General features: G+C 40.7%; 1 protein-coding gene across 2 annotated transcripts; it reads left to right on the top strand.

Annotated features, from left to right (window-relative positions):
• The first annotated feature begins 159 nt into the window (after positions 1-159).
• Positions 160-9,309, top strand: aadat (aminoadipate aminotransferase). 2 transcript variants are annotated; one of them, XM_032582352.1, is made up of 15 exons: positions 160-316; positions 409-451; positions 849-920; positions 1,210-1,378; positions 1,507-1,639; positions 2,043-2,117; positions 2,992-3,201; positions 3,309-3,374; positions 3,480-3,562; positions 4,516-4,612; positions 5,521-5,582; positions 5,696-5,760; positions 6,616-6,722; positions 8,637-8,738; positions 8,827-9,309. In XM_032582352.1, the coding sequence occupies exons 3-15, from the start codon at positions 854-856 to the stop codon at positions 8,866-8,868; spliced, it is 1,278 nt and encodes a 425-aa protein (XP_032438243.1). In that variant the 5' UTR covers positions 160-316; positions 409-451; positions 849-853; the 3' UTR covers positions 8,869-9,309. The 2 variants fall into 2 exon arrangements, with proteins under 2 accessions (XP_032438243.1, XP_032438242.1); XM_032582351.1 differs by having other exon boundaries at positions 409-504.
• Positions 9,310-9,350: the final 41 nt, after the last annotated feature.

Raw genomic sequence — 9,350 nt, 5'->3', positions numbered from 1 at the left:
CATTTGTTGTCGTTTAGGATTATTAGGCTCTGACACGACACACAAATTAGCTGCTCAGGTTAAAGAAAACTGTTTTCCTCTATTTTCGGAAAAAAAATAGTTTAACAGGGATGTTCTGAACTAAAAATATATATATTAGCATCTACTGTAGCAGATTAGCAACGTTATGCTAAAATGGGCTAAGCTATCAACACGGACGTATTTCTGGTCATTTCCGTTTCCTGTCAATGAAAACGGTACGCTGCTGCCCCCTAATGGACGAAACAAGAAAAGCTGACAGACACGACGCCCGAAGCACAACATTGTTTCCAACCAGGTGAGGCTTAACAGCCATCTTTACAGAATAAGGCTGTAGTTGTTCAAGCGGAAGTGTGGGTCATAAATCTGTCGTTGGTGTTTGTTTTCCAGCCCGGATAATATAGCTCAGGTACACAGCCGCTGATCACTGCAGGTATGCACGTTAAAGAAATACATTAACCAGAATCCACCGGGACACGCTCTAAGGTCAGTTATGTGTAGATGAGCGTGGCTGTAATAACAACTTCGTATGCTATCTATATCTCTCGTAAACCAACGTGTAGCCAAGTTTCTCGTTTTTAACCCAACACGATTTATTTCCTTGATACGTTCCTTCAATGCGAGCTGGTTTTCTCCAAGTGTACAGAGTTGAAAGCATGCTGAAAACAGAGCATGTTAAATAAAGTTCTTCTCTCTGAGAATGCAAAATACACAATAACTCACGAAAACAAAGCAGACTGTTCTCTACGTTTATCGTGGAACCTGGATCTGAACTTCTCATCTGCAGAGGAAAAGTCTCTTATTTTTGTCATGCTTGTGTAATTTCACAGGAGTCATGAATTACGCTCGCTTTCTGACAGCAGTCAGTGGAGCCAGGAAACCCTCCCCGATCAGGCTGCTGAGTGAGTTTCTTCTCCATCACAACCACCTGTCCAAACACCAGCTACTCTCACAGGGAAGGATCCATGTTAGAGGAGGCTTTAATGTACTAAAACCTGACTGTGCTGCTGTTTGATTGGGTCAAGGATTGATTACGTACATCCAATCACCAATCTAAAGTTATTTGGTTCTAAATTATGCATACGTGGTATGACAGACGAATGAATACTTACCAGAGCACAGCGTCAGTACCAAGATCTTGCAGTACGAGTTGAAGCTTCAGTGTCTTCTCTGTTTGTCTCCCTCATGAAGCTGAGCTGCAGCAGCGGTCGCCTCCATCCCTCATCTCTCTGGCCGGTGGCGCGCCAAACCCCAACACCTTCCCCTTCCAATCGGCGTCCATCCAGGTCAAAAACGGCCCGACGGTCACCTTTGACGAGACCGCGATGAAGAGGGCCCTGCAGTACTCCGCCTCTAACGGGTGAACCACACTCTTCCGTCTCACATTTTCCACTCGTACATGGTGTTTTACTGAGCTTCAGCCTCCTACATCGTTCTCTGTTGAGCAGCGCAGTCAGATGACTATAGTTACGTTTCCACCTGTGTTAGAATCCCAGAGTTGCTGACATGGATGAAGAACCTGCAGAAGGACCTACACAACCCGCCAACCATCGACTACAGCCAGGAGAACGGGCAGATGGACATGTGTGTCACCACAGGAAGCCAGGAGGGACTCTGCAAGGTAACGTTGCATCCCGCAGTCATGAAAAGAGTGGAATTTGATGTTTTTGGTCTTCTTGCTGTTGATAAATGTGGGAAGATAGACTAGATGTTGGGAAATTTTTGTTGTACAGTATTTCCAGCATTTATTCTGCATTCAGTCTTCTAAATGTTCCATCTATCCATCCTACGAATTGAGAACTCTGGAAATTTGATTGTGAAAAAGTTTTGACATGAAATATTTCAGGGACGTTGAGGTTTATGTTTAGTCTCCTGCTTGCTTGCTTGTCTTTAGTTGTGCGACATGTTTAGAAGCTCTGACAATACCTGAAATTCTGTTGCTTTGGCAGCACAAAGCATCCAAGTCAAACATTTTAATGTTTTTGATCTGATGTTTGACTTATTTGTGTTTTTCCTTTTCTTAGATATTTGAGATGCTGGTTAACCCCGGAGACAACGTTCTCCTGGATGCACCCACATATTCTGGCACGCTTGCAGCAGTGAGTCCTAAGCCTGTCACATTAAGCGATAACTCAGTTGATCACATGATAAATTAAAATGAGCGCAGTAGTTTCAATTTGACAACAATCGTCCTGGTGTGCAGCGGTGGCGCAGTGGTAAAGTGCATGACCCATCTATGGAGGCCTCAGTTTTTGATGCAGCCGTCGGATTTGAGTCCCGGCCCCTTTTGACCTTTGCTGCATGTCTTCCCTCACCTCTCAAAACCTGCTATCAAATAAAGGGCCCTAGAGCCAAAAATATCCTTAAAAACAAGCAAAATTAATATTTAATATTGTTGAAGGCAGTTTGCACTGCCTGCCACTTATGTTTTTTTTCTTGTCGAAACTGAATGGTTATTATTTTTTGAAATGCAATTTTGGAAACAGGGTCTAATCCTGTCACAGTAAGGAAGGCATGATAAGTTCAAACAATCTAAATAATTTCCCTTTGCATGATTTATCTTTTTTCTCCTTTCTCTCTTTTTCTACCTAAAACTGACAAAAGTCTTCAGTCTCAACTAGCCATTTTTTTGTGAAGGACAATTTTGTTTACAGATGTCATAATTCATTTTATTTGTTGTTTCTGTTGTTTTGCTTATTTAATTTTAATATCTAAAATGTCTTCCAGTGTCACATCTTCATTCGAATTTAAAGTTTGTTGATCTTTGAGAATGTATCATTGCATTATTGTGCCATCACCATGAAAACGGTCTCAAAACAACAGTATTATTATAGTATCGTTTATCGCTGTGACTTCTGGGACAATTTATCGTCCAGTAGAATTTGTTGTTGTGACAGGCCTAGTGAGATCCTTATTCTTCATCGGGTCGGGAAACATACAGCAACTCCAACCTTATGACCTTTGTCTCTGTAGCTCCATCCTCTTGGCTGTAACATCATCAACGTTCCCAGCGATCAACACGGCATGATCCCGGAAGCCCTGAAGGAGGTCCTGTCTCGCTGGGACCCATCAGAGGTGCACGAGCCCGGCAGCACGGCTCCCAAAATCCTCTACACCATCCCAAACGGAGGGAACCCCACCGGCGCCTCCATGACAGCGGAGAGGAAGAGGGACGTCTACAAGGTTTGTCCGCAGACACAAAGACTCCGGTGTGTGTCGGCGGTCATCTTGATCTCGTTCTCAGTTTTATGAAAGCAGTCAGTGATGCTTCTGTTGCTGTTTTGTGACAGCTGGCTCAGCTCTATGACATGCTCATCATCGAGGACGACCCATACTACTTCCTTCAGTTTGAAAAGGTTAGCTTGTTTGTGCGTGTGGTTTTTGTTCTTTTTCTTTTGCCTGAAAATGAGTCGCAAATCCCTGAATGAAGCCAACTCGCCTCGTGTGTCTTCCTGCGGCAGCCGTGGGCTCCCACCTTTCTGTCCATGGATGTGGACGGGAGGATCATCCGGACCGACTCCTTCTCTAAGATCCTGTCATCAGGGTGAGCATCTGATTCTTTGTTGCATCTCTTCACAACCTGAATCACAAATTCAGGTTGTGATTTGACTGAACAAAGTCTGGACCTTACCTGCAAGATTTTCCTGCAAGTCTGTTGTTTTTATTTTTAGGAGGGAAAGTTCCTACACAGTCTGAAAAGTCTAAGTATTGAAAATGTTTGATTTTCTAAACTTTTATGTACGTCTTACATTTTTCAAAGGACAAAGATCTAACAATGCTCAATACATGCACTGATTTTCACATTGAGTAATACTATTTTAACATCCTGTATTTTTAATATGCAAAATTACATGATTATATAGCATTTCACACATTAGTGTTGTGGTGTCTGGTCTATTGATAAATGCATGTTCAGAAATTAATAAAAGGCCATTTTGTATATCTGTTTGGTTTCTAGACGTTTTAATTGAACGTGTGGGTCTAAAATGTCAAACAAAGCCCTAAACCCATCATTTTTAGGAATTTAAAAACTGAAGCTCACATATAGAAAATCTGTATTGAGCTTAGTAAAAACGCCATTGGTCATCTAACAAGTCCAGGCGTTATACAATTTGAAAAAAGAAATAATCTAAGTTAGTCCAGGTGCCACAAAACAGTGAAATAGCCCTTTAGCACACTGGAAGTCATTTTTGTCATTGTTTTGTTTCACTATTCAAGGACCCTCTTCTCAGTTTTAGGATTTTATAAATGTTCTGAATCTTTTTAGTAACCATTGTCCGGAACAAACAGTGCCATGTCTTCACTATTCATTTACCCTCAGCTTTTGGAAATCTCCCAGGTGAAACACAATTTGTGCAAGCCAAGTGAATTCAGGTTGAGAAGCTTGTTAGATTTAACAGAGTTAATCTTTCACTACAAGTCATAAGCAGAGCTCCACCTCTGCGTCATGTCGCCGCGTTTCATTGCTTTTTCTCTGTCCGTTTTGTTTGTTTCCAGCCTGAGGATCGGTTTCGTCACGGGTCCCAAACCGCTGGTCGACCGGATCGTGCTGCACATCCAGGCCTCCACCATGCACACCAGCACCTTCACACAAGTGAGGGAAGCTTTAAAACTTTTTGTTTTATTTTTATTTTTTTAATACAACACTTCTGAAATCAATCCACAAAGAGAGAAGGGTCTGATTTATTGTCAACATCAACATTGCAACAGTTTTCTCAACCTCAAAGAGCAAAATAAAAATGGTGGAGGGTTAACTTAGTCACACTGAATTGAAATATATTTTAGAGCACATTCATCTCCAACTTTTAAAAAAAAAATCATTTTTTGTAACCAATAAGATTAAAAACCTCTTTTTTAAGGGGGACCTGGCTAAGATGTTCAACAACCACTGGCGCTCCTAAGTGGGGGCCAAGCGGTGCCATGGTCCCTTCGTAAAAAATGTTGGCTACCTCACTGGCCCCTCCAGAGAAGCATGTTAAGGTCATAGAGAGGCATACATTGTAAAACCCAATAAATACATTTATAATTTATATTTATGAATGTATTTATTTATACGTATATGTATATATTTATGAGATAGGTGAAGTTAAATTATTCCTTTTTTCTTTTTTCCCCCCCTTTAACTGTATCCTCCTGAAAAATTACTGGTCTGTTCTGGCCGCTACAAAAATTGCACAGTTAAACACAGACAACAACAACAACAAAAATAATTTAATTAAATTTCCAAGCAATAAATAAAAAAGTTGCATGTTGATTTTGTTTCCTAGTTGTCTGAAAAGCAATGTGGGGAAGCCTGTTTTCCTTGCTTTAGCCTGTAAGTGGTCCTGTTCACCTCAAACCCATAAACACCAATAAGCTGAAACAAGCCTGTAAGAAAGGCTTGCAATATGATTGCATCATTACGTTGTTCCTAATTACGGTCTTGGAATAGGACAAATGATCTCGCGGTTCATATTGCGGCGATCCCGTCGTTTGAGCCGGATGTTTTTCCTCCATTCTCAGCTCATGGTGTCTCAGTTGCTGCACAGCTGGGGACAAGATGGCTTCCTCCAGCACATAGACAGGTACCATCTTCTCCCGCATTACCGGTCCGACCCGTCTGGGACACAGCTACATCCTGTTATGCTGCACAAAGTTAATAATATGACAATCACTGCGGTTTCTTCTGCTCTTGCAGGGTGATTGAGTTCTACAGGACGCAGCGCGATGCTATGATAAACTCGGCTGACAAGTGGCTCAAAGGTTAGCGGACTCTGCCTTGAAAAGGACACTCAGCATTGAGTCGACTTAAGTGTTTGAAGCATAATTTTACACAATCATTAGTCATGGACATATCTTTATTGTGGATTAGCAGGTTCTGTTTTGTTCTTTAATAATAATCTCCTTGCTGACAAACGAAAGCAATACAGTTAAGCCCAAAATGATCATTTTGCTTTGCCAGCAAATTCCTGTTTATCCCAAAGGGAAATGAAATGCTGTGTCGATGTAACTCATCTTCAAAGAGTCGTTGTGGATGTTGATGCTAAGATTTAAGGTATAAAATGGGACGTAAATGACATTTACTGCTTAACGATGACACAGGGAGGCCTCTGATGTTCCTCTCTGAACCTCTCAGCATCCCAACAACGTCTTGTCTCATGGTAGGGATGGTGAGTTCAGGGTGATGTTTTGCTCTTACATTTCGTCCTCTCACAAAACTTTGAATGTATGCAAAATATTTAGGTTTGGTCTCAAGCGACCAGATCACCTTCTGTCCCCATCATGGCTCACGTGGAGCTCCTTCAAACGCAGCTCTTCCATAAAGGAAATATTTGTGGAGTACTTTTTCTTTTTTTTTTTTACAAAGTTTCTGCCTTTTTCCCAACTTTTGGCACAAATTGCGTCCCAGATGGTTCAGCGCAACCAGCCGTCCTGTTTCCAACACCGTGCTTCGCCAAGAGTGAGGAAATCTTGACGAATCTCTGTTGACAGGGAGATAAACAACCTGATTTCAGTTACAGTTTATTGCACAGATTTGTTGCAGTAAAGCAAAAAAGCCCACTAAATCAGGAAGGCCACACACTCTCTCTCTTTTTTTTTTTGTTTGTTTGTTTGCAGACACGGCCGAGTGGCACGCCCCGTCAGCAGGCATGTTCCTGTGGATGAAGCTGAGGGGCGTCGCTGACACCCAGCAGCTCATTATGGAGAAAGCGTTGGAGAAAGAGGTCAGCACACACCTGATTTGACTCCACCTAATTGGAATCTGCTGCACTCTTAACATGCACACTGCAGGCACCTTGAAGGTATTTGTCTATGTCAGACTGAGCTTCACGAGGGCAGTTGTAGGTTTTGTCTCTCAGCGGAGAGTAGGTTGGTTTATGTGAAGCAGCCACTCGGCACATTGTTTCCTCCCACACACACACACACGCACGCACACACACTGGGTGTAAAACCCTCATGACGAACAGCCGACCGGCTTTGTGTAACCGTGAGTGGGCGCAGTCAGGCTTTTCCAAGGTCTCTGCACAGCGAGTCCTTCAACTCATTATCCTGACTATATGAAGCCCTCACAATGTCTGCAAGTAATTGGGCAATTAAATTAGGTGTATGTTTATTTAATCGGGAGCAATGCGCCATAAATACATTAACCTTATACTTGAAATTTTAAATTTAATTAGGTCGCCGCTAGCTTTCTGCTTTTCTCTCTGAGTTTTTAGAACAACGTCCTGCAGCTTTTATAACCTAAAGAGCCGTTTTGCTCTCAGGATAGACAAATAAAACTCCATTAGAGCCACAAATGTGACATGACTTTTAGAAAGAAAAAATATCACTTTTTAAGACAAATATCTACTTTGTGTCAGTTTAAAATAAAAATTAAAAAAAATCCGATTTTTAGGATTTGAAATAAAAATAAACATAAAAGACAATGGATATGGTTTTTCTTTTTTTAAAAAGAAAAAAAAGCACATATATTCCAACCTAATTACTAGAAAATCAGATTTAAAATCATATTACTGGGACTTTTTGTGTCCTTCTTTGTGGAAATTCAGTGCACATGTTACACCGTTCCTTTTAATTACATTATTAAAAACAATTTTCCAAAGAGCATAATTTGTGGATCTTGAGGCAGATCCCTGCCTTAATATATAATGAAGTACAAAATGATCTGTCTCGTTAAAGCAGTGACAGTTTTTACCGTCAAAGCAGTAAATAAAATTTCAGATTGCAAGTGCTGTGATGGGGTTTAATATTTTGTTTTTTTAGGGTGAGAAAAGCCAGATGTTTGTTCATAAGAATATTAGTCAGTTTGAAGGGTATTCCGCTTATTTACAGCCTTTTAACAAATAATGTTGAAAAAAGGACAAAAACGTCTAAAAAAAAACATAAGAGAGTTGTAAAATGTAAAGCTTGAAAGATTTAATGTAAACCTTTTTCTCAGCTTTCTCAAGAGTTTTCCGCTCAAAGCCTTTAAAATTGTGTGCATTTTGACTAAAAAGTTGTGGCTGAAAGTTAAAAAAAAAAAAAAAAACTTTAATTTGTATTCCCCTAATTTTATGACATCCACACTGATGCAGTTTCCCTGTAAAATATACAACACAGGATCTCCAGGATGCAGTGCTGTGCTAAGATTTTTACACAACGACGGTAGCTCATTGAGGTCAATATTATAAACAAAGGCACTAAAACTGAGCCTAGTGGCGCTCCCTCTGTAAATCCTTTTAATGGAGAAACACGTGTTGTTGACGTTCACACACTGCTGTTTCTTAGGTAACTGGGGCTGAACGTTATCAGAAAAACATACGACCTAATATATTCTTAGTGAATGCGGTGAAGACAGTTGGATTTGTGATAAACAAGCAAATATTTAACTCTGCAACGTGAATGTAAGTCTGAAAAACAACTTTGAAGTCAAGGTGGGCAGATAATTGTTAAAATAAACTAGAAATATGGTGTTGGATATATATGATCGTTTTTGAGAACACATCGTCATCATTTTGCGTAATTTGTTGGAGTCGTGACAAGGCAGACCATTCCAGACAGGGGATGAAGGGAACTTAAAGCTTTAACAAGCATTCATGAGATTTCAGGGTCATGTTTTGTCTGTGGCCGTTCTGATGGTCTCATAAACGTCCCTGAAGGTGCTGCTGGTTCCCGGAGGCGTGTTTATGATCAACAGCAGCGACCCGTGTCCCTACGTCAGAGCGGCCTTTTCCCTCTCCACACCAGAGCAGATTGATGAGGTACGCGGACGAAGAAAGAGAAAAAAAAAACAACACACACATATGCTGGTAAAATCCTGAATGTCATCGTTCACATTTCTGTCCACAGGCTTTCAGAAGACTCTCTCTGCTCATCAAAGAGGCTTTGTGACCAGAGCTTCCATCTTTCGGGGCAGATGTTGGATTTTTTTTTCATTGTTTGGTGCAATTGTGAAAGTAATAATTACCTCACGTTGGATTTTAGCCAAAGTTAAATTTAAAAAATCCTCACTAGCAGGAAAGGCAGGGAATAAGCTTTATACAGGTAATTATCAACTTCTTTAATATCTGCAGATTTTTTTTCTCTCTTCTTTGGTTCATTTGGTTTTTTTTTTTTGTCAGAGACAAAAAGAAGTGCAAAGTTTTTAGTGAGAAGTAGAATAATATATCCATCACATGTTCACATGAGCTGAGCGTGTGACGTGTTGGCGTGTTGGGTCATCGTGTGGAAGCAGGTGAATGTGACCGACATGCCCAGTAGAAACTCATTAAACTCATCCTACTACAACAAATCCTGTTGGACGAACATCTTAAGAGAAAGCTGCTATATAAATCAGTCTCGGTGTCTTTCTTGAATGTGTCTCTCAGTTTTGG

Source organism: Xiphophorus hellerii, chromosome 14, assembly GCF_003331165.1.
Source record: "Xiphophorus hellerii strain 12219 chromosome 14, Xiphophorus_hellerii-4.1, whole genome shotgun sequence".
Lineage (NCBI taxonomy): Eukaryota > Metazoa > Chordata > Actinopteri > Cyprinodontiformes > Poeciliidae > Xiphophorus > Xiphophorus hellerii.
This window is presented reverse-complemented; position numbering and strand designations above follow the sequence as displayed.

Excerpts from the sequence above, each read along its gene's own strand:
- aadat (XM_032582352.1), top strand. The coding sequence starts at position 854 with ATGAATTACGCTCGCTTTCTGACAGCAGTCAGTGGAGCCAGGAAACCC. Across the intron at positions 921-1,209 it reads CTCCCCGATCAGGCTGCTGA|CTGAGCTGCAGCAGCGGTCG; the intron begins GTGAGTTTCTTC and ends TCCCTCATGAAG. Across the intron at positions 1,379-1,506 it reads CAGTACTCCGCCTCTAACGG|AATCCCAGAGTTGCTGACAT; the intron begins GTGAACCACACT and ends CACCTGTGTTAG.